This window comes from Sus scrofa, chromosome 11 (assembly GCF_000003025.6).
Source record: "Sus scrofa isolate TJ Tabasco breed Duroc chromosome 11, Sscrofa11.1, whole genome shotgun sequence".
In the NCBI taxonomy this organism is placed as follows: domain Eukaryota; kingdom Metazoa; phylum Chordata; class Mammalia; order Artiodactyla; family Suidae; genus Sus; species Sus scrofa.
Genome location: NC_010453.5, coordinates 2,858,969 through 2,883,416, shown reverse-complemented (window position 1 = coordinate 2,883,416; position 24,448 = coordinate 2,858,969). Strand labels below are relative to the sequence as shown.

Below are 24,448 nucleotides of genomic sequence, written 5' to 3'. Positions count from 1 at the left end.
CAGCAACGCCAGATCTGAGCCGCGTCTGTGACCCCTACACCACAGCTCATGGCAACACCAGATCCTTCACCTACTGAGTGAGGCCAGGGATCGAACCTGCATCCTCACGGCTACTAGTCGGATTCGGTTCTGCTGCGCCACAACGGGAACTCCCCAGCATGATAAAGGTTTTATCAGAGAGAAAAAACAGCATGATGGCTCAGAGCCTGGCACTGGAGTCAGGCTGTCTGTGGGTTCAAATCCTATGTCCTTTGTTTATTACTCTATGACCTTGAGATAGTTCAGTGGGATTGGGCCTGCGAGGTCCTTCCCGTGGCTCCTGGCACCAGGTCAGCCTCCCAAGGGGAGCTGGTCCTCTCTTTGCCAGGCGCCTCCGAGCTTCACCAGGCATTTTCCTATTGAACCCAACTCCAACTTGGGGAGTACTGTTATCTCTTCTCCCCCCTCCAGATGGGGGGCCCATGTCACCTCTTTAGGGTTACATGGCTGCTGAGCGTGCAGGAGGAAATTGAACTCAGGTCTCCGAGGCCAAATGGCTGGGGCGCCTGTGTAGTCCTGTTATGTGTCAGTGTAAATAGACATTAGTATTTTCTGACTCATCCTTCTAAAAGTGGGATATTGTCTAAGAAACAATTTTATTAAATATTTAATTGATACTGAGACTATTTATAACGTGTCAGTTTAACAGCCCCTCCCGAGAGGTAGCCATCATTCTGAAATCCAGGCTTATCACTCCTTAAATTTTTTTCTTTTTTCTTTTCTTTTCCTTTTTTTTTTTTTGCTTTTCAGGGCCACACCTGCGGGCCCATGGAAGCACCCAGGCTAAGTAGGGGTCGAATCAGAGCTACAGCCGCTGGTCTACGCCACAGCCACAGCCAGGCTGGATCCAAGTTGAGTCTGCAACCTACACCACCGCTCACAGCAACCCCAGATCCTTAAACCACTGAGCAAGGCCAGGGATGGAACTCGCATCCTCGTGGATCCTAGTCGGCTGGTTAACAGCTGAGCCACGAGGGGAACCCCGCTCCTTAACTTTTCTTTAGTGGGTTTCCACATGGAACTATATTTCTCAAGGATGCTTTTCTGCATGTAACGCCCTAGTAGAAAAAAGCATCATGGAAGGCATGTGAGCACAAGCCAGCTGTGTTTTCCGCTCCCTGTCGGGCCGGATTAGTTGTGCACCTGCTTTCCCCACCCTCTGTGAAAACCCAGGCAGGTCCCTGACTCTCCTCATCCCTGTGGGTCGTAAAAATCTCACAGTCATGTCACACTGCTCACTTCTGCCGTTATGTCATAACGCTTGCGTTCTGTAATCAAACTTGAACCTTGTGTTAAAATGAAGGCTCCTGTTCTGACACCTCCCTGCCCCCGCCCCCCGCACCCAGAAAGAACCAAAAAAAAATATATATATATATATACAGAGCTTCCCAGGCTAGGGGTCGAATGGGAACTGCAGCTGCCAGTCTACACCACAGCCATGGCAACTTGGAATCTGTGACCTACACCACAGCTCACGGCAACACGGAATCCTTAACCCACGGAGCGAGGCCAGGGATCGAACCCACAACCTCATGGTTCCTAGCCAGGTTCGTTTCTGCTGCGCCACAATGGGAACTCCTCTATAGCTTTTGTTGATTCTTTTTGGCACTGAGGACTGTTCCGTGGTCTGGATGCCCCACCGCTGATGTATCTGTTTGCCTCCCGAAGCTCATTGTAGTTGTTTCAGAGTTTGGCAGCCATGCCTGAAACTGCTGTGAACATGGCAGCTGGTTGGTTTTAATCTCTCAGGGCCTCATTTGTAAAATGAGACACTGGACAAAGGTCTAACGCGCGGAAATCCCGTCTGTGAAGAGGCCTGAGGAGTAGGAACTGGAACTGGGGGGGGACACGGCGGCCCCTGAGAGGCCGGGGGGGAGAGGAGGCGCAGGGGGCTGGATGGAACTGAGTGAGGATGGGAATGAGTTCGTTTCAAATGGGAAACAAACCCCAGAGCAGGGCGTCCCTGTTCTGGCTCAGCGGTTAACGAACCCGACTAGCATCCATGAGAACGCAGGTTCGATCCCTGGCCTCCGCCCAGTGGGTTAAGGATCCGGCGTTGCCATGAGCTGTGGTGTAGGCCTCAGATGCGGCTGGGATCCCACGTTGCTGTGGCTCTGGCGTAGGCCGGCGGCTACAGCTCTGATTAGACCCCTAGCCTGCGAACCTCCATAGGCTGCAGGTACAGCCCTAAAAAGAGAGAAAGAAAAAGCAAAAGAAACAAACAAACAGAAAACCCAGAGCAGCAAACAGTGTGGCTGGACCAGGTGGAAGGGCCTCGGGGGCTGCTGGGGTTCCTGGACGAGTTTTTCAGCCTGTAAGCAATGGTGCAGGTAGGGCCGAGACATCAGCTAAAACACCACAGAGGGCCGAGGGCAGGCAGCCCTGCCCTCTGGGCCCTGGTGCCATGTGGGCAGCCCCTCTCAGTGCCTGGGGGATGGTCCTTGGCCCCAAGGACCTGCCAGCCCCAGAGCCTGGTTCTCAGAGGAGAACCCTGGACCCCTGGAGCCATGGCTCAGGCCCAGTTTTGAAGGTTCCTGGTCGCCTTGCTGTGAAGGTCTCTCTTGGTCTCTGTCCTGTGTCGTTTCAGAAGTCCCAATGGACTAGCACCGAGCAGTCAAACTCTATATTGTAAAGTCCCTAAAAGGAGAGAAAAAAACCCATCAGAAGAGCAGGCCTTTTTGGGGGGGTTCTGGTGATGCGGATGGAATCTTGTGACTTTTCCGAGGTGGGGGCCTGGGGCGTTATTGTGGCTCTTTTGACGGAAATTCATCACCTGGATGCTTAGTCAGCAGATGCTGTAACCTTGAGTTATGTGTCAGCATGTTCAGTGGACGCTTCCCAAGGCTTAATAGTGTCAATTCTGTACTTTTAACAGCTGTATGGATATAATCCACATACCATATGGGCCACTCAGTTCAACAGGGGCGACTCAGTTATTTTTAGTAAATTTTGCGGAGCCGTAAAGAACCCTCATGGCCACTTACAGGCACCGCCTGTTCCCGCCCCCGCCCGCGTACATTCTGCTCCGTAGAGTCGCCCTTCCTGGGTGTCCTGGTCACTAGAACTGGACAGCTTGTGGTCTCTGTGGCTTTGTTTTTTTGCCTTTTAAGGCTGCACTTAGCTTTTGAGATTGGTCCATATGTTATAGCAACATTTATTTTTTATACAACTAAAATCAGTAACTCTCTCAGCGTTGACACCTGTCTTCTTGGCTACATCTGTGTGTCCTCTTGCTTTTAAAAGATAAGAGGTCAGGATATCACTTTGCCATGTGTGTTTGTTTTTTCATTCTTCTAGGATTCAGTTTCAGAAGGACCTTTAATAATATTGTGTGGAGTTCCCCTGCGGCTCAGCAGTAATGAACCCGGCTAGTATCCATGAGGATGTAGGTTCAGCCCCTAGCCTGGGAACTTCAGAATGCCCTAGGTGCAGCCCTAGAAAGAAAAAAACAAAAACAAAAACAAAAACTCATTGTGTGGAAGAGTTTGATCTCCTACTATGGGGCCCCCAGCCCTTTTTTATGCTGCTCAGCCCCCCTAAATAGGTGGCCAGCAGTTGTAAATATTTTGCCCTAAAAGGTGTTTGGTCCAACAGAGACCAGCAGCTTCTTAAGACCAGCCCTGGGGCGAATGTCTGCTTGAGTGCTTTCTCATCAGCACCAGAGCTGGGTGGAGCAGGTACACAGGGGGGACCCAGCCAGCACAGCCTGTGGACCCAGTGCTGGGGTGGGGGATCCAGGAGCACAGCCCGTGGACCCAGTACTGGCCTCCATCAGAGACCTAAGTTCCCGTTTTTCAGCCTCACCGTCCCGGAGGTGCAGTGTCAGAACAGTCCCGTGATAAATCTGTGTGTGTGCAAATTGGGGAAGAAAGTCCCAGTTGGAGTTTAATACCTGAAAGGAGTGACAGGAAGCATCTTGCAAGACAGCAGGCACTAGACCTGCTCTTGGTGCCACAGAGGACACAGCAGGGACAGTGACGGGACCGTGACCGCTCTGCTGAGGCATCTCTCCTTACCTTTCTCATGATGGGAGATAAACTGTCACCGAGCAGAGGTGGCAGCATCCATGGGAAGTGAGGTGAAGTGGCCCGGGCGGGTCCTGTTTGGTGGCGCAGCAGCTGAGCCAGAGGTGGGAAAGCCTGGCTGACTAGGGAGCCCCTCGGCGGGTCTGTGACGCATGCCTGGAGCTGCCACTTTGCCAGAGGGGGGTGGAGGGTGGGGGGGGTCGGGACCCTCCCTCCGCAGGTCTAGAAGGACGTCTCAGCAGTCTGCAGTCTGTCTCGGGTCAGATCCAGCACGGGGCAGACCCCTGGCCCCTGGCGTGGTTTGCTGAACCGCCAGCGAGGCTGTGCCGTGCCGAGGGGGGTCTCTCCAAGTGTCGTGGGGGTGACAGGCACAGTCGGGTGTGTGGTGGGAGAGCCTGGCCTCGGTCACGTGACCCCTTCTTTAGGGGCCGGCCCTGGCAGGTGTGATTAGGATGTGGAATTTGTTTTCTTTTTATTTTGTTGTCTTTCTAGGGCCGCACCTGCGACATATGGAGGTTCTCAGGCTAGGGGTCAGCTGCTAGCCCACACCACAGCCACAGCAACGCCCGATCCTTAACCCTCTGAGTGAGGCCAGGGATCGAACCCGAAACTTCATGGTTCCTAGTCAGATTCGTTAATCACTGAGCCATGACCGGAACTCCGGATGTGAAATTTTTTTGTGGTTTAATTTCAGTGGCCCCTTCAAGCCTCAGACTTACTTCCTGTCTTTCTTGGGGCGGGTGGTGGGGTGGAGTGGGGTGGGGGGGCTGGAAAGACTCTTCTGGATGTTATGATGTACAGTTCATCTCTGAGAAGAACCGCCAGGCTTCCCGGGTGGGGAAGTTTTCTTTGTAGGGTCCAGACTCTGTGTCCACAGGGAGGCTCTGGCTGTGTCATTCAAGTACTTATTTTTATTTATTTATTTATTTATTTATTTTAATTCATTCACATACTTATTGAGCTGCTAACAGCTGCCATATGCTGCCAGTACACATGACATCCTTGGGTTTCCTCAGACACGGGCACCTGTCTGGGGGGCCACCCCAGTGCCAGTCTTGGAGGCCTCCTGGCGGGGGGCGGGGGGTGCCTTCCAGGCCGACCTTTAGCTGCAAGTAGGTTTAACCCTGGTCCAGAGGGTCCCAGACTTTCCCAGTTCATGAGCCCTGCTTTCTCAGCAAGTCTTCTGTGGAACCCCTCGGCCAAAAGAAATACCTAATAATTCCATTTATCAAGTAGTTTTAACGAGCTGTCTGCAAAAGGATGTTTCTGCGGGTAGAGAGAGAAGAAAAGTAAGAAGAGCTTTGGCTTCTTTGGAAATGAGTGCACTTGGTTTAGTCCGAAGGCGTCTGGACATGAATCCCCACATCTTGGTGAAGATTGGATTTGGGGTGTTTTGTTTTGTTTTGTTTTAACCTAAAGTTTTACAAAATTACGTGGGATCACAAGATGCCCAGAAAATCGGAATCTTTAATTTCGCTTTTGTTGTTTCTGGACAAGATTCTTATGTCCTGCAGAGCAGCCCACGTGGACCGCGGCTGCGGTACCAGAGAGCTCGCCAGATGCATGCGGGCGCCCTAATAACAGCGACAGATGCACAGAGAAATGTCCCAGCCCCAGCCTGGGCGGTCAGTCAAGAGCTTAGACGGAGGACCAAGCCGATTTTAGGAATTCAACTTGAAAATGCAGTGTAGCCACAAAAACATCAACAGTTGTCGTAAAGGCCCCATTCCTGTTTCTCTGTTAAATCCCAGCTGTGGTCTCAGGGACCTCAGGAGGACTTTGAGGTGTAAGGCTTTACTGCATTCAATTTTTAATTTTAGCAGATAAGTGTTTTTGTTGAAATTCGATTGTCTTACCTAAGATGTGGGGTGAGGGGATGAAAGAGGCAAAGAGAGTTCTCAGCAAAAGTGAGTCAGTAGAGGAAAAGGCAGACCTCTGTCGGGTACCCCTGCCTCCCATCACCTTCAGTCCTGGCATCGATGTCACTTCCTGGGCGAGGCCATCCAGGTGTCAGACCTCAGTACGATTGCTTGTTTAGTCAGGTGTCTCCCCAGCTGGATAAAGGTCTGGGGAGGCCGAGACGGTGTCTGCTGTTCCCCACTCTTCTCTGTCTGTCTGAACACCAGACAGGAGGAGTCAGGGGAACCTCCTTGAATGGATGGATGGATGGATGGATGGATGGATGGATGGATGGATGGATGGATGATGCCTCACATGCGGTTCTTTCTTGTTATGAGATGAAGTTTCAGGACAAGCTGTGGGAACTCCATTTGAGTGGAAGCCCTTGGTGCTTCTTTCCGGTTGACCTGCGCTCAGATGACACTGTTAACCTGTACGTGGTCCTGAGCTGCTTGCGTCACTGCCCCTAAAGATTTCTGCCAAAGCACAGCCTCTTCCATCAGAGTTCCAGGAGGGACCTGAGTTGATGGCTATGTCATTCCAGTTCTGAAATGGCCATTGGAAAAGAAAGAAGCAGACTCGGGCAGGGTTCTGTTCTTGGTTTTGTTTTTGCAGGGGAGGTGTGAGGCAGGGTTGTTTTTTAAAAGACCGTCAGCTAGGGCTGAATTCGTCACGTGGAAGCACACACTTGAGCAGCTACTTGCCGGATCTTGAACAGATGGGAGCTGGGCCTGGATCCACAGGATCTTTACAGGCTTCTTTTAGGATGACGGCTCTGCCATAGCCACTTGGGTCCCCAGCCCTGAAATTGCTGCCCCTGGGAGCAGCAGTCGAGTAAGACGCCCTGGGGACCCTCGGAGTCACCCTGGACGGAGGATGTGCAGGCCCTGCAGCAGGTTCAAACTGCCCACACACCCATATCTGTCTGCAGGGCCACAGGTCAGGGCAGAGGGAACACAGTGCTGCCCACATGCCTGTCTCCATAGCAACAAGGATGCTCCTGGGCTGAGAACCCAGAGGAAGGAAGTATCCTTTTGCGATGGAGCATCATGGGGCTGAGAGGGCAAGAGGGAGGCGCAGGGCAGCTCAGGGAGGATGCAGGTGTAGAGAGGAGGCCAACGGCAGCACACCTGTTCCACCCTGGCAAGAGGGGGACTCTCCTGTCGCTCCTTTGGCCGCCAAACGAGCCTGTAAGCCAGAGAACTCAGGTTCATCGTCTTACTAATTCCTATTATGGCTTTAGCATAAAAACACTAGCAATTAACAATGATTAATCTAGCGAGCCTATCCCTTATTCTTATTACATAGTTTATTTACGTTATGAAGGAAAGGGGATTGAGCAGATAATAGGAGACCAAGTTTTAAATTCTGAACCACTTAGAGTGCCATGCCTCCAGATTTGAGATGTCGCCTACTTACGTGTCACAGTCAGGACTGGAAGGAGTCCTAGAGCTTGTGTGGTCCCTCTATAGGGAGGGAAGATGGAGCGCCCTTAAAAATGAAGTAACGGAGGAGTTCCTGTCCTGGCTCAGTGGTTAACAAATCCGACTAGGAACCATGAGGTTGCGGGTTCGATCCCTGGCCCAGCTCAGTGGGTTAAGGATCCAGCGTTGCCGTGAGCTGTGGTGTAGGTCACAATGCGGCTCAGATCCCGTGTTGCTGTGCCTTTGGTGTAGGCCGGTGGCTACAGCTCCTATTAGACCCCTAGCCTGGGAACCTCCATATGCCACGGGTGTGGCCCAAAAAAAAAAAAAAAAAAGGTAATGGGAGTTCCTGCTGTGGCGTAGTGGGTTAATGATCCAGTTTGTTTCTGGGGTGTTGCCGGTTGGATCCCCGGCCCCGCACAGCGGGTTAGGGATCTGGTGTTTCTGTGGCTGTGGAGCAGGTAGCAGCTGCGGCTCAGATTTGGTCCCTGACCCCGGGACTTCCAAATGCCATGGGTACGGCCAAAAACTGGGTGGGGGGTGGGGAAGAAAGAATGGCTCTGCCCCCACATCCTCCTTTAGACGTTTCCTCACTGGTCCTTACATGTCCAGCGGGCCTTTGCCTGGGCCGGATGGCTTGAGAACCAGAGGTGCTCCAGCTGGGAATCAGAGCAGTGACCTGTGAGGGGGCCCCCTGGGCTGTGTCACTTGACCCCAGTCCAAATGCAGCTCTCATGGGTCACACCCATTGATGTTCCAGCATGGCAGTGTGTGTCATTTCTTGCTGATCCGTCTAGAATTCCATTTCCTATGACCTCTAACTGCGAAGTGTATGCTTTCCGAAGAAGGGGGTCCTGCTGGGAGCGTGACTGAGAATATTCTGGTCCCGAGCATTTGCTTCTGTGACAGCCTGTGCAGTGCCCTCGAAGAGCTGGGATCCTGTTAGGATCACACGGAGAAGTCTGAGGCCCGGGGCGGGGGGCGGGGGCATGACCCCCGTGCAGCCCCCAGCCCAGGGACCCTCTAACTCTGAGGCCAGTCTCGCGGAGGGATGTGCCTGGCCTTGCCTGTTGTCCCTGGGACCTTTGCAGCAGCTCGCAGGGGGCAGACCCCACGTCTTATCTTCGCTGCCTGGGGCTCGCCTGCCCCCAGCCTTCCGGGACCCCCACCCTGACCCCTATTCATCTCCGTCAGGTCTCTACTCTCCTTTTTTTAGGTTCAAGATAGTTCCATCTTTGTTATTACGGGGGTTTTTTGCACTTAAAGTGGCTTTGAACGTTTCACCAAAGACAGAATATAATCCTTGCTTCATGTCGGCCCCTCTGAGTCCCTGGCATATTTAGAACATTATTAAGCTCTGGGTAGAAGGGGCCGGGTCAGTGGGTGTGATGCTGGGGTCTTCCTGAGTCTGTCACATGCTCCTGCCGCATTCCAGCAGGGCTTCCAGAAGCTTCTGACACATGGGAGCTGGAAGCATCTGTCCTGAAGCTGAGGAGAGGGGTGGGGCCACTGGTGCCCAGTCTCCCCCGGGGCAGGACTGGAGGTTTGGGCGAGGCTGATGGGACTGAGGGGTGACAGGCTGGGGAGGAGGTCGGAAGTGACCCTGGGAGGGAGGAAGACCCCAGGGTGTGTTTGGAGGGGAAGATGAGGGATGGGGCCGGTCGCCTGCACACGGCCCCCTCATAGGGGGTGGGTTAGGAGGGTGGACAGTGACGGTGGCTGTGCCCACAGAAGGGGTGTCACCCGTGGGGTGCAGTGACACCTCCAGCCACAGTGCCCTTCCCAAGCGGGTGCCCTGTGAGTAAGCGAGGAGCAGGGCTCGCGAGCCCATGGAGGCTTCTGGCCACAAGTCTTGGCTGTTGAAAGAAGAGTAAAACCCCACAGAAGCCGCCTGGGAGCTCCCGAGTTTCCAGTAAGTCCCTCTGTGAAAGTCCGATGCTGGCCAAGGGGCTTCCCTGGGTGAGGGCAGTGCTCACTGGCCTTCGCCTCTGCCAGGTTGTCCTCACATTGGGGACCAGCTGGTTCTTCTGAGCTGGGGGGCGGGAGGTGGGGGGCAGGGGGAGACCAGGCTTCCTGCTTGGAGGATGAGCTCAGGTGCTCAGCAGGTGTCTGGGGTGCTCAGGATCCCTCCTTCAAAGTTCAGGGACACATGATGTGCCTGGGACGGCTCCTCACATCACCCCCTTCTTCTAACAAAGGGCCCCCCGGCACCCCTTCCAGGCCTGGGCGGTGCAGCCCCATGGTGGGGGCCTCTGCTTGGGGACAGTGGCTGGTCACCCCTGTTCTGTTCCTGTGGCTACTCAGGGCGTCTCCTGAAGGAGGATTCCATCAAACAACTGCCAAATTCAGTTCACTCCAAAGAAGACCGGTCAAATTACACAATACAAGGCATTTTAGCAACTGCTTTCAGAGCAGAAACCAGTGTGCAGCTGCTGATGGCACAGGCAGGGAGAGCCGTTTTCCATGGGGTTCTATGCCTAGAATGACATTTTATGCAAAAAAAGCAAAACCAAAAAACTTGAGCAGTAAAACAAGTGCAGGAAAGAGACAACACAGATAAATCCACTTATAAAAGGTTTTTGTTTATTTGTTTTTGCTTTTGTGGGCACACCTGTGGCCTATGATAGTTCCCCGGCCAGAGATCAAATCCAAAGCACATATGCCACCTACACTACAGCTGCAGCCACACCGGATCCTTAACCCGCTGTGCCTTCATAAAGGGTTTTTTCCAAACGCTGGGTATACAAGCTGGGCTGATCCTTGGAGGTGGGGGGTTCTGCGCAGCCTGCGCAGTGAGACCAGTGACGCACGGCTCCAGATTCTGCCAAATCCATCTCTTGAGCAGAAATGTTTTTGCTCCAGTGACCTTGAAAGTGCCTTCAAGATCAGGGCCACCCGTCCGGAAAACTTGCTTTGCTCTGCATGGTCAGTGCAGCGGAGGCGCCATGGCTGGGGTGACATCCGTCTTGGGTTGGTCGCAGCCGGAGGTGGTCCTAACTGTGAACTTGGGAGGTGGCCGCTGAGAAAGGGGGGCCAGGGAGGAAGCTTAGGAAGCAAGACAGGCCATCTTCAGCCTTTTCCTTGGGTAGTCTTCCTTGGCCTTTTCAACTCTGATGTTTAAAGTGGGGGTGGGATGTTCCCGTTGTGGCTCAGCAGGTTAAGAACTCAACTAGTGTCCGTGAGGACACAGGTTCAATCCCTGGTCTCAATCAGTGGGTTAAGGATCCGGTGTTGCCAAAAGCTCTGGCATAAGCCGGCAGCTGCAGCTCTGATTCGACCCCTAGCCTGGGAACTCCCTTATGCCCCAGGTATAGCCCTAAAAGGAAAAAAAGAACAAGAAAAGTAAAAAAAATAAGTAAAGCGAGGGGTGTTCGGAGGCTGGCACCTTTTCTGAGCGTTGGGATAACACCGGGAGCACAGCACAGACGAAGACCTACCCTAGTTCACCCGGTTAGACCCACCAGCCCCCGACCTCAGGAAGAGCTTCCTCTGCCTCTGGAAACCCTCAAAATTGACAGGGCAAACATCCATCCCCAATGGGAAACCCCATTGTCACCCGCAGGAATGCGGTTTAGCTCTAGCCTCGTAACCCAGATAAGGCCAGCCGAGACGGTCACACCTGGTGCAGAGTTGACACCCTTCCCAGAGACACACTGGCTCGGTCCCAGCCGCAGCTGGGCTTTCCGGTACACTTTGTTTTTAGACACTCACATGATTGGCTACTTAAAGAAGCCGGGGCCCTGATTGGCTGTTTAAATGAAACCGGGGCCCTGATTGGCTGTTTAAAAGAAGCATCCTCCCATCTCACCTGGAGAGGCCTGACGGTACCCTGTCCATGGGGAGGACAGCTTTTCCCACGTGGGGCTGCAGGGAGAGGAAGAAGGTCTGGTATTAAGGACGGGGCAGTAGGGAAGGGAACTTCATCCTTGGAACTGGAATCCTCAGTGAATCTTAGACGCATTTGCCAATGGAAATGTTATTATACATTATGGTTAAACGCAGTGTTTAACTTATCACTTAACTGTTATCACTTAGATATGGTTTGATGGACAGAGTCTGTGGGGAAATGGATTGCTCATAAATAACCCTTTAGAATACAGTGTGTCCCAGGAGCTCCCGCTGTGGTACAACAGGATCAGCAGCATCTTGGGAGCGCTGGGACCCAGGTTGGATCCCCAGCCCCGCACAGCAAGTTAAGGACCCGGCATTACCCCAACCGCAGCTTGGATCTGATCCTTGGCCCTTGAACTCTATATGCCGCGGGTGGCCACAAAAAAAAAAGAATATGTCCTGTCCCCAAAATGCGGATGCTAGAATTTGAGCTCCCAGTCAGAGCCCTGATTTAACCAAGGTTCTGGGAATGATGTTGGAATGAATCCTAGGGAAACGGGAGAATAAGATGGGCAGGGCCAGCAGGCAGCCCTGAACCTCCTACGGAGCACAGGCCAGCCTCTCAGCTGGCGGTGATCGGGCCCCACGTGTGCCAGAGCCTTAGTCACAGAAGGCAGAGGATGCAGAGTTTGATAAGACGTGGCTTCTGCCTTTCGGCCTTGTCCGAGTTTCATGGGGAACGTGGGTAGACCAGAGCTACAGAGCAGCGCGGCCAGTGCTCAAGCAGCAGGGCACTCGGGAGCCCCCAGGAAGGGGCTGTGTCAGGAGTCGGGAGAGTTGCTCTAGGGGAGCTGATTTGAGTTAAAGATACATGTTTGTTCGGCAGGGCAAGAGAAGCATCTCTAGATATTGCAAACAAAGGGCATCTAATGGAGGGATTACTTTACACGGCTGAGATACCAGAGAGAAGCCAGAGGAGCTCAGGCGGGCGGGGGCGGGGGGGGGGGGACGACACATGCTGGAAGGAGGGCGGTGCCAGTGTAGCCGGCCTGGTGCCTTGGCACAGGAGGAGGCCCTGGGAGGGGTGTGGGGGCAGGCCAGGACCCCTGCAGAAGCAGGAGCCAGCTCAGTTGGAAACCGTCCATTAAGGAAGTTGTGTTTCCCTAATACAGAGAGCCAAGAGTGGCTGTGAGAGGCTCTCAGAGCCGTTGAGGAAATGGCCCAGAATTGTTGCAATGTGAGGAAGGGCCCCTAAGGGGAGTCCTCTGAGGTCCAGAGGCACAGCGACACGGGATGAAGTGCCGCCTGTCCATTTGCATTCGGAACAGACCCCAAGGCGGGGCGGGAGGTGAGTCAGACCAGTCGGGACAGTGCTCGGAAGGCTGACACCCGGGAGCATGGCCAGGACAGTCACATCTGCAGCGGATCTGGGCTCACTGATGAGAAGTGGGGAGAAAGGGGGAGGGCTAGGAGGGCCCCTGCATTTTGGCCAGTATGGGGCAGCTCTGGGGCTGGAGCCGGGTCCCCTGCTGCTCTCACCTGTGCTGGCACCTGTCCTGGCTTGACACAGGGTCCTGACCTTGCAGGTTCTGCTGTGCTGTGATTCAAGGCCCGGTGCTTTCACCCCTTCAACCTTCCAGAATTAGTGCTTCCTTCCGGTGTCACATTTTCTATAATTTACCAGGATGTAAATTACAAGAACCTCCTTGTTGGTACTTTAGCCTGCTATATGTTCCTCACTTTCAAATTCAAGTTCAAGTTCTTATTTAAGAATTACTGCTCATAGTTGTTTTCAGAGAATGCTCAGTAGGAATGAATAGACGTGTTCCCGTCTAAAGTTCATGCAATCCAGAATCCAGCTTGTAGACAATGGATTTCACAATATTCCCAGCTGAAATTCTTTCTCGTAGTTCTGTTCATAAATACGTCTGGCCGAGCTCCCACAATTTACAAGACTTGCTACAAAACCACTGATTGAATTGCAACCCCTGTTACTGAATAGAGGTCAAAGTATTAGTTCTAAATAATGCAAGTTGGTATGTTACTCGGAAATTCCAGGAAAAGCTTTTTTCCGTGATTTTCAGTTTCATTGCAGGCAGCAGACAAAAGTCACGTTGTTCTGCTCTGTGGACAGAATAGCAAGTCGCTGGTCTTTAAAAAGCATGTTGCCCCAATGAGAAACTCAGATATGCGTGTATTTTGCTGGCTTTCTATCCTAAAACGTATATATGATCTTTAGGTAAATGTTTTTCTTTTTTTATATATAATGATTTTTATTTTTTCCATTGTTGCTGGTTTACAGTGTTCTGTCAATTTTCTACTGTACAGCAGGGTGACCCAGTCACACATACATGTATACAGTCTTTTTTCTCACATTATCCTGCTCCATCATAAGTGACTAGATAGAGTTCCCAGTGCTACACAGCAGGATCTCATTGCTTATCCATTCCAAAGGCAGAAGTTTGTATTTATTAGAGCCAAATTCCCAATCCATCGGAAAATGTTTTTTAGTGTCGTGAAAGTCCGAATCCCTTCACGTTGGAGTAATAAAACGGTACACGATGATGAATTGTTAGCATTGGTACAGATAGTGACACGGCAGCATAACTGATACACAGGTCACCTCAAGATAAACTTAACTAAGTGGACAAAGCATACTTCTTCCTCTCAAAGACCTAAGAGCCTGGTTCTGAAGGAAGCGACATAAACCTGTTGAAAGGATGAATATAAGCATCAGCCTAGGCCTTGTGAGGCAATTTACTGAGATGCCTGGAGCCCAGGGACTAGGGGGGCTAATTCACTCTAGGGGCGTCTGCAGGGATTTTGCAACGAAGGTGACATCGGCAGCCAGTATCAGAGTGTCTGGCTGGTTGACTAAGGCCATGTCGGCTTTTCTTTTTCTTTCTTTCTTTCTTTTTTTTTTTTTTTTGGCTTTATCAAGTTATTGTATTTATTTTATTTTTTTTTTATTACTCAATGAATTTATCACATCTGTAGTTGTATAATGATGTCGGCTTTTCTAAACCTGTTTTCACCCAGTTCCCCCCATTCCATGCCATGGAACCATCCTTCCAGCCGTATTCTTCTTGATGTAAGGTCAAGATCATCCCAGTTTGCCAAGCAAGACCTTTCTGGTTTCGGCCCTGACAGTTCCACGTCCTAGAGGACACCCCATCCATGCATGGGCCAATGGGGGCAGCTGGTCCCCCTGCTCTACTGCCCCCAAATCTTCCTGCACTTCATACCTCTTTCCCCCCAGAGTGGCCATGACCTTGTCATCACCTTGAATTCATCTGTGGCTCACACAGATCCTCAGCCAACAGGGGCTCATGACTAGAATGGCTGCTTGAGATGTGCCTGAATGTTGGCACCTCTTATTTGGTAGATGGCGCAGAAGCACAGATGGTTGAAAAGACTTACTCAAGATGCATGTGCCAGTTTAGACCCAGACCTGACCCCGGTCTTCCATAGAACCTTCTCAAACCACCCAACGTTAAAGCAACGCGCCCCTGCACCCTGAGCCCTTGGGGTCAGGGGAAGAGTTTGGTCTTTGGTTGTAAAAGGTCTCATAGCGCCCTCTAGTGGTGGCGTCACCGTGTCTTCATCCAGGCAGATTCTGTCCCGTGTCCCGTGGGGGTCTAACAGGATGGTTATTATTACATTGTAGTCAGCTCCTGGGACCAGAGTTGACCGTTGGCATAAACAGCTTCATTTCAAGACTGTGAGAAGCTAAGACAACCACCGTGCCCTGTCCCACCCAGGGTAGGCAAGGGGACAAGTGGGGCTGCATGTTGAATTCATTCTGCCGCATCCAGCCTCAGTACCAGGGCGATTCAAGATTTTGCTGAAATGGGAGTTCCCGCTGTGGCATGGTGGGTCAAGGGTACCACTGCAGCAGCTCAAGTCGCTGCAGATGTGCAGGTTCCATCCCTCTCCAGGCACAGTGGGTTAAAGGATCTGGCGTTGCCACAGCTGTGGCGTAGGTCACAGCTGCAGCTTGGATTCAGTGCCTGGCTCAGGAATGTCTGGACGCCCGGGGTATGGCCATAAAATTAGAAGAAAAAAGAAAAAGATTTTGTTGATATGGTTCATTCACATGCAACCCACAGCCCCTCGTTTCTCTTAGAACATTAGACTGCGGGGGGGCTGTGGGAGCCCCAGCCATCTGATTAATAGAATTGAGCAACTGGACACCAAGAAGCCTCCAGATCTCCATCCGTGTGGCCTCTGTGGTCCCAGATAGAATCAGCCCTTTAAAGAATCCCACGTCCATGGGCACGAGGTCAGGGCACAAGGTTGGGGCAAAGGAAAATGAACCCATCGGAGAATCTGGGTGGTAGACGCCGATGACTCTTCCTCGCATGAGGTCAGATTTTTTTTTCTGGACTAACCAAACTGGGCCCTGACCACGGGGTCTCTGCAGCTGTCTCCTCTCCTACCTGTCACACTTGCCATCAGAGTAATGGCCTTGACCGGCGTTGAAAGGACGTCTGGGATCTGACTTGTCAGGGTTATGTCCTCAGGTGCTGCCCTTGGAATCAGATGCTCGTATGTCAGCGCTGCTTCTGTCTTTGTTCGTTAGTCTGAAGCAGGGAGGAGCGCAGGCTTGGGGTGGGGGAGCCTCTGCCCAAGTGGCCCCTTGATGGTGTAGAAGACGGAAGTCCTGTTGGCCTCGTGGGTTGGCGTGACGACTCGATGTCCCATTGTTCTGAAAGCCCTTTGTACAAGTGCTGCATAAACAGTGGCCTTTTATGACTGGGACCATGCCTCCTTGCTTCCTTGGCTCACTAAGAGCAGGGCAGCTGAACGAGCACGCTGGCCCTGGAAGGCTGAGCAGGTCCTGGCCTGATGGGCAGAGGCTGGGACAGCAGCACTTGCACGGGGGGTGTGTGGGGGGGTATGGACAGCCGCACGGTGGCCTTCTGGGCAGGAGGTGGGCGGAGGTGTGGTGTTTGATTTGAACTTTCTTTTTTTCCCTTTGACTGCACCTGTGGCATGAGGAAGTTCCTGGGCCAGGGATTGAACCTGAGCCACAGCAGAGACAATGCCAGATCCTCAACCAATAGGCCACCAGGGAACAGCATGAATTTTTTTCTTTTTTTTTTTTTTGCTTTTTTGCCATTTCTTGGGCTGTTCCCGGGGCATATGGAGGTTCCCAGGCTAGGGGTCTAGTTGGAGCTGTAGCTGCCGGCCTACACCATAGCCACAGCAACGCCGGATCCCAGCCACATCTGCAGCCTACACCACAGCTCACGGCAACACCGGATCCTTAACCCACTGAGCGAGGCCCGGGATCAAACCCACAACCTCCTGGTTCCTAGTCGGATTCGTTAACCACTGAGCCACGATGGGAACTCCATGAATTTATAATATTTCAGTATTTTCCTGATCTCTCCCTGCCCAGCCAGTGGGAAACTTTGACAGAGGCCCTCACTAATGCTCTTCCCTTCACGGAGCCCGACTCTGGCGACCTCAGCTTGGTCCCTCTGGCTCCTGTGCTCCTGTAAGCTTTGTGGCTCTGTTGTTAGAGTCTCCGGGGCCGGGGAGGGGGGGTATTTGTAGACGGTATGCAGCTGCAGCTGACATCGTCTCCATCACAAGTCCTTCTCTGAGTCCTTTTGTATACTGAGCACTCAGTGTCCTAGGAGCTGTGTTAAATTTAACCTAGTTTAGTGTTTCATGTGACATGTTCTGAAATGTTGTTGAGGTGTGTGAGTGTGTGTGTGTGAGAGAGAGAGAGACAGCTTACACCACAGCCACGCCAGATCCAAACTGTGTCTGCGACCTACACCACAGCTCACAGCAACACTGGATCCTTAACCCGCTGATCGAGGCCGGGGATCGAACCCACAACCTCATGGTTCCTAATTGGATTCGTTTCCGCTGCGAAGGCACAATCTTGAATGATGCCTTGGCTTTTTCTCTCTAGCAACTTTTCAAAAGTTTTCTTTAAGTCCCAGCGGATTTCAGCGTGTACAGTAATACTGAATGCACGACCTATAATTATCTTTTTTAAAATGAATGCATAATTTGCATTCTTGCCTTTTATTTATTGCAAAATAAATTAGGAAGCGAAACAGTAACATTTCAACCTAATTTAACATAGTTTGTATGTGATGACGGGGCATGCCAGTTTTTCTGCTAGCAATTATCAAACAAAATAGCTAAGCCTCTGTTTATAGAGGCTCTTCTGGGCAAAACAGCTAACTCCCTGCTTTGTTTTCCGCTGCAGGCGGTGGCCACAACCGCGGAGCCCGATGTGCACAGCCGGCGGGAGAGCCAGGCTGGCGGCGGCTTCGGGGAGGAAGGCTCGCACGTGGGGCCACGGGACACGGAGGCGCGCGTGGCTCTGAGCCGCGCTGCCCTCTGGCCGCGGGCTCCCGGCCCCGAGAACATGACCACGGCCCAGAACGGCCACGGGCGCGGAGCTGCGGACCCCTGCCCGGTCTCGGACCCCAAGGACCCCGGCATGGGGACCTACCCCGGGTGTCGGAACGGAGGCTGCGACGGCGGGGGCGCGGGCGCCCGGGAGGCCCGGCTCAGCCCGGCCCGCCTCCTGCGCCTCTTCTCGGCGGGCGCCGGCAGGACGCGCGCTGACCCGGAGCGGCCCCGGCCCGCCGGCCTCGTCGTGGGCAGCGCCTCCACGTGGAACGCTCTGGCCTCCTTCCGGAAAATGGGATCTTTCAAGAAACTCAAGTCCTCGGTCCTCCAGGGAATCCAGAACCGGGAGGGGTGGGATGCTGCGAAGGAGGGGGCCTCGGAACACGGTCTGGGGCAGCCCGTCCCCAACGGCGCGCCGGCCAGGCCCCGACGGCCAGGTGCGCCCGGGGCCGTCCGACGGCTCGGACCCCGAGGAGGCCGACGACGATGGCTTCGCCCGCGGCGCCCTCCGGTCCCGCAGCATCCGCCGCGCCTACGGCCTGGGCGCATCCGCCTCCTGGACCCCGAGCCACCGGCCCCGGAGCCCGCGGAGCGCGAGGCCCCGGCGCGAGAGCCCGAGCGCAACGGCGTCTGCAGGCGCAGCAAGAGCACCGACAGCCTGACCTTCCTCAAGAAGAGCTCCTTCCGACGGAAGTCGGCCTCGCACCTGCCCGAGCCCCAGGGCCCCCGAAGGACGCTCAGCGGCTCGTCCGCCGACTCCGACAGCTCGGGCGGGGCCCCCGCGCGGCCCAGGCGCTGGGCGAACCCGCTGCGGGCCCAGGACCTGGCCCGGATGCTGCGGCTCGGGGGCAGCCGGCCCGGGGGCTCGGGGGGCGCCGCGCCGGGGCTGCGGCCGCACAGCCGACTGCACGACGACTACTCCCGCCGCTCGGCCCCCGGCCTGGCCGATGCTCCTCGCGCCCGCAGCCCTCCCGCCAGCCCCCTGGCCCTGCAGGTGCCGGGCGGAGGCTCCGATGAAGCCAGACCCGGCGGCCCGATAACCGTGGAGGCTGAGCTTCCTCCTGGTCCCCCGAGGCCCACCACGCCCAAGCCCCCCAGCCCTCGGAGCCCCGGTGCAGCAAGCGCGCTGTCGCTGAGTTCTGTGGACAGTGAGGAGAGGGCAGAGGGGCCCAGCCACAGGGACCAAGGTCCTGGGGCCTTCCCGGATGCTGCGCAAGCCACCTGTGACCAGGGCAGTGAGGACAGCGGTGCCGGCAGCCAGGCTCCGTCCAGCCTCGGAGGGGCGGCCCCTTCCGAAGAAAAGGCGGAGGAGGTAAGGCCGAGCGGGAAGTCGTTGGTGACCCGCCGCGTGGCGCGTGCCTGTTCCAGCGCCACTGTCCCTCTAGATGTGGCCTTGGGCCGAGGTGGCCCCTTCAGCTGCCTGGAGGCCGGCAGCCCTGAGCCGACCGTGTCGCCCTCACGATGTTTCTTGTTGCTGTTGACCGGGTTCAAAAGGAATTTTTCTCTCTTTTGCAATCGGTGGCTGCTGTGTGACATTCCTTCAGATGGCGCTTACCGCTCCGTTCCTTCCAAAGTTAGGAGCCCAGCCGTATGCTCGTTTTGGGGGGGAGCTGGAAACCTCTCTTCAATTCCATGCAGCTAACTGGGGCTCTCAGGATCTTCATCTTTGAAAACATTTTTCAAATTACCCATGCTTTCTTCTCTTTCTATTTTAAACTGTTTCTGTATTCCCTTTCCAACAGCGTTCACATGAATGCGAGGCTTTGTTGAGAGGCTGGTCCGTGTTCTAAGTCGGCTGTATTTCCCGGGAGTGAATTAGGAACAGTTTGACACCTGTCAGCCCCTGCCTGATGATGGTTCAAAGGAATTTCTATGATGGTTATTGTATTTATTTTTAGAATATACACATCTCATGAATTGAAATCACTCATCACTGTCAGAGCTGCAAGCGCTATGTTCTTTTCCTAGCCTGTCAGACATACAGCCGCCTTCCTGTGTGATTTCGCTTTATACACGGGTTCAGTAGTTGAGAGCGGAGGAGTTGTGTCCAGATTGCAGAGTGTTGTTCCCCTAAGTCCTAGACTGCATCCCGGGTATAAATTGGTGCTGGCAACTGTTCCTTCCCACTGATCCCCAGGGGCCCTCAGGTTTGCCTTGGTGCCTGCAGATGAGTGATGACACGGGACAGTCGCTAGGCTGCTTTATCCTTTGCTTTATAAAGAGATTTAGAAAGTAGAGCCTCCAGATCACCTTCAGGGGATCTCATTTGCCTCGTGGATCCTCGTAGCCAGAGGAGGGAGGCCGCCTCTCTTTTTCTGGATCTCGGTTTTAGATGGAGGCTTCGGGGCCAGTCTGTTTTTCAGGGTCCTGTGTATGGATGCCCATTCGCTTATCTGTGATCGCGAAAGAAGCCCATGGAGCAGTTGGAAGGGCACGGGACGAGGTGCCAGCTGTGGGAAGGAGTCCAGACTCAGCTGGTTTGTACTACTGGCCAAGGTCTGAGCCAGTCCAGCCATCACCTCTCCCGGGATGAGACGAAGCGTTAATTCCTTCCACGCGACCCCAGTCCTGCCATTCCAATGGTTTAGGACACCCCCTCCTCCTTCAAGAGAGGGATCTTCCTAGGTCTAGAGTGTTCTTTATGCTAAAGGTGGGGATTTTATTTCCTCCTTAACAAAATGACTTAAAAATCATTAGCGTATTTTATTACTGAGTGCATATTAACTGGACATGTTCAAGAGTTAGTTTCTAACTCAGTTACTTCCCAGGGTGATATTGACCATCCTGTGGTTTCACGTGTACGTTTGCTCTTCTTAGTTACATGTCATCCAGTTTCTACCCTCAGGGCATCACCAAGGAGAGAAAGCAGGACACAGGTTCTTAAAAGTGTGTGCATTTTGTTAATTTTGTAGTTTTCTTTAAGATGGTCATTGGATTTAATTTTATTTATTTATTTTGCTTTTTAGGGCTGCACCTACAACATACGGAGGTTCCTAGGCTAGGGGTCCAATCGGAGCTGTAGCTGATAGCCTACACCACAGCCACAGCAACTCATGATCCAAGCCGCATCTGCAACCTACACCACAGCTCACGGCACACAGGATCCTTAACCCACTGAGCAAGGCCAGGGATCGTTCCCACAACCTCATGGTCCTAGTCAGATTCATTTCCGCTGTACCATGACAGGAACTCCTGGTCATTACATTTTAAAGCTGTGTTCATTTCCAAAAAATCCATATGCAGCACATGAAGCTTCCTCTTGTGCTTTTACAGTAAATGTCAAAAACAGAAAATATTACGACGGTTTTACCCAACTTGCATTTTATCTGTGGGTGATCTTCAGTGTTCACTTGCAGAGAAGTACTTGTAAAATATAAACTGGAACCTCTTTTATTTTGACACAGAAACAAATATGAACAAAATGGAGCAAACAAAACAACAAACAAAAAGCACCTTGAAAAATGCAAGAATTCCAGCCTTCACAGAAACAGTTTTGGTCAATCATGTATAGACTTACACAAAACTGAATATTCATGTATAGTCTTACACAAAACTGAATATTAGTCTTTACCATATTTTAATGCACTCTGTGTTATTTTTAAATTTATTGGTAGCATGGAGTTCCTGTTGTAGCGCAGCGGAAACGAATCCAACTAGTAACCATGAGGTTGCGGGTTCGATCCCTGACCTCACACAGTGGGTTAAGGATCCAGCGTTGCCGTGAGCTGTGGTGTAGGTCGCAGACATGGCTCCGAACCAGCGTTGCTGTGGCTGTGGCTTAGGCTGGTGGCCATAGCTCCACTTCGACCCCTAGCCTGGGAACCTCCATATGCCGCAAGTGTGGCCCTAGGAAGCAAAAAAAAAAAAAAAAAAAAACCAAAATTGTTGATAGTGTGGTTCTACTTGTATGTTTAAAGCTAGTTTGAGCTGTAGTTGTTGAATTATAAAAGGCTGAAATGTGTGTATATTATGCTATTTAAAATGCATATTATACTGCAGTTTTTCAATAAGGAGAAATAACTTTTTGATTTAGAATCACTTATTTATAACATGCCATACTCAAAGTGACAAAATAATCTTTGAAAAACCGCACACAGCCTTACCTTGAAAAGAGCCGGGGACATGTCAAGCCACCTTTTGTCAAGCACTGGCCCCAAATTGCCTGGTTAGCGGTGTACTCCTGCCACCTGGTGGCAAAATGTTGTAACAACGATCATCTGGCCCACGAGACTTTAAAATTGTTACTTGGTTTAAAGATGCATTAGAGTGTTGGTACCTCTTCCCTTATAAAGGTGCAGATCCAGGAACTCCCCCTTCTGAATTAGGTCAGGGGAGAGGGCGTGTCCTTTGTCCTGCAGCCTGGATGCTGCAGTTCCTGGTGGTGCCGAAGTGTGCCATAAACGAAGCTCTTTCACGTGGTGAGAAGCCATTGTAACTCCTTTCTGGGGAACTTTGGTCTTTTGGCAATGTTTCTGCTTTGGTTGGGATCCTGGCTCTGCCATTTAAAAGATCAAACGTCAGGCAAGCCCTTGACTTGCTCAAGGGTGGCACGTGGAGGTTTGTAAGCACCAGGGAAGTTTCCTTGTAAGCACTCAGCCCAGGGCTTCACACTGGCTGTCCCCGTCTGGTGTTCACTGTCCATTTAATGGTTTTCCCATCCTGGATTGACCCGACTTCTCCAGACAGGGGCCAGTCAAGGTCAGTTTTTTCCAGAACTGGTTTTTGACATCCACTATGTTACAGCTTCCTGGAGGATTGGGAGGTTTGTAAGCTCATTCAATAACTCACTGCATCAAGAGCTGCCATTGTGGCTCAGGGGGTTAAGGACACGATGCTGTCTTTGTGAGGATATGGGTTCGATCCCTGGCCTCGCGCAGTGGGTTAAGGATCCACCGCAAGCTGCAGTGTAGGCCACAGATGCGGATCAGATCTGGCATGGCTGTGGCTGTGGTGTATCCAGGCAGTGGCAGCTCTGGTTCGACCCCTAGCCTGGGAATTTCCACATGCCGCTGGTGCGGCCCTAAAAAGCAAAAGCAAAAGAAAAGAAAAAATACCACATCAGATTGTTGGATACCTTCCAGGTATGACCCTCAGTGCAGCTCTGAGGAATAGTGGGTGTTGTCGAGGAGATTATTGATGTACCTAAGATGTATCTAAATCATAGCAGGAAATGCAGAATGGATTAAATCCCTCAAAAGAGGTAAAACCACAACGCTGTGAGAGTTCAGAAGACTTCTAGCTCTTGCCCAGGTCCCAAATCAAGGCAGACTTCATGGGGGTGGTCAGACCGGATTTGAAGAAAGGGCGGTTTCCGCAGGTGGTTATGGAGAGGAGGTGGGGGCATCAGGGTCAGATGTACAGAGATCGTCTGTGATTCAAGAGACCAGGAAGTAGGGCCCCCATTGATGCGGGGACCCCGCCCACCAAGGATGACGTCATGAGGTTCCGAATTTGGACTCTTGGAGTCCAGGTGAGACTCTGCATCACTTGATGACCGTTGCGAGGTCGAGGAGGGTTTTGAGTGGAGAAGGGCCGGGCTCAGAACTGCGTGCTGGAGAAGTCAGTAAAAAGTCACCCGTCTACCATCAGTAAAGAGAGTTGGGGCGGAAGGTGAAGGGAGCGGAAGCTAGAGGGACTTTGTCGCCAAAGGGGCTCAGAGGCAGCAAGGCCCTGAGACGTGGGGGAGGAAGCAGGATATGTGAGGAGGGCCAGAGTGAGGAAGCATCGCTTGCTAAATAAAGCCTGTCTTGTCACCCTTTGTGACCTCCCTGCTGGGCGCTGGATAGAGGGGAACGAAGGGTTAAAAAGAAAGCTATTTTAGCCCCATGGGCCGGAACTCCCATTGGCCGATAGGGATGCAGAGGAATGATGGTGCTGCTGGTGATGGGGAATGACCGTGGGACGGTGGAGCACCGAGGCAGAGCCCTTCACCCCCGGGGGGGGAGCGGGGGCGGGGCATGACCGGTGGGGTCCTGCGGGAGATCAGGATGGGGACAGCAGGGTGGCCGTGGAGAGGGGGACGCAGGGCCTTCCAGGCCAGGTGGAGGCGTGGGGAGGTACCAGGTACAGGACGCGGGACAGTGAGTCAGGGGAGTGACCTGGGCTTCCCCCCTCCCCTGTTTGCTGGGAGTGGCCAGAATAGCTCCCCGGTTCTGTAGTGGAGGTTGGATGGGCGATGCTGCCGTGGGTGCTCAGGGCTGTGCAGGGCGGGTGAGGGATGGGAGCGGCCCTGTCGGTGATGGGGAAGGGCCTTGCTGGCCCCTGAGGAGTTGGGGCCGTCTTTGCAGGAAATCACTACGTTTACCTCTGTGGCCGCCTGCATCGTCCTGTTCCTCGCACTGGCTCGGCAAAGAGCTGCGGACCATTCTACCCTCTGGCTTGGGAGCGAGTCCACCGGCGTGCAGTGTGGCGGCACAGATCCCGAGCCCCACCCGGAGCTGCTAAGCCAGGATGGATCATCTGGGCTTTTGCGCGATGCTCAGGGAGAGGTCCCAAACCCCGGCGTTTGAGAGCTGCTGTCCGGGCTGAGGCCCCTCTGGCTTATTCATATCCAGTCTGTTAGGTTTGGGCGTTTCTCTTCCGGGTCTACCCCAGCTAATTCTTGGCTTAGGCAAGAGGCACTCCTGAGAGCCTTAAACCTGGCTTACAATCCTGTTATTGCATCGAACTCATCTTAACTGGATATGAATCTCTACAAACAATTCCCCCCAGCTGAAATTAAAACCTTACAAGCTAGAAATAAACGGTGGAACGAGGCATCTGGTCTAAAATATGTTGAAGATGTTATAAAAGTGAATTGTGATGATCATTGTACAACTATAAACGTGATTAATTCAGTAAGTCATAAAG

At 52.9% G+C, this 24,448-nt stretch overlaps 1 protein-coding gene across 1 annotated transcript in view; it reads left to right on the top strand.

The window, feature by feature from the left end:
* Positions 1–24,448, top strand: part of SPATA13 (spermatogenesis associated 13) — a 354,699-nt gene that overhangs the window by 277,956 nt on the left and 52,295 nt on the right. Inside the window, 3 exon segments of the mRNA XM_021065472.1 lie at positions 17,451–18,013; positions 18,015–18,136; positions 18,139–18,911. Coding sequence (XP_020921131.1) covers positions 17,451–18,013; positions 18,015–18,136; positions 18,139–18,911 — 1,458 coding nt within the window.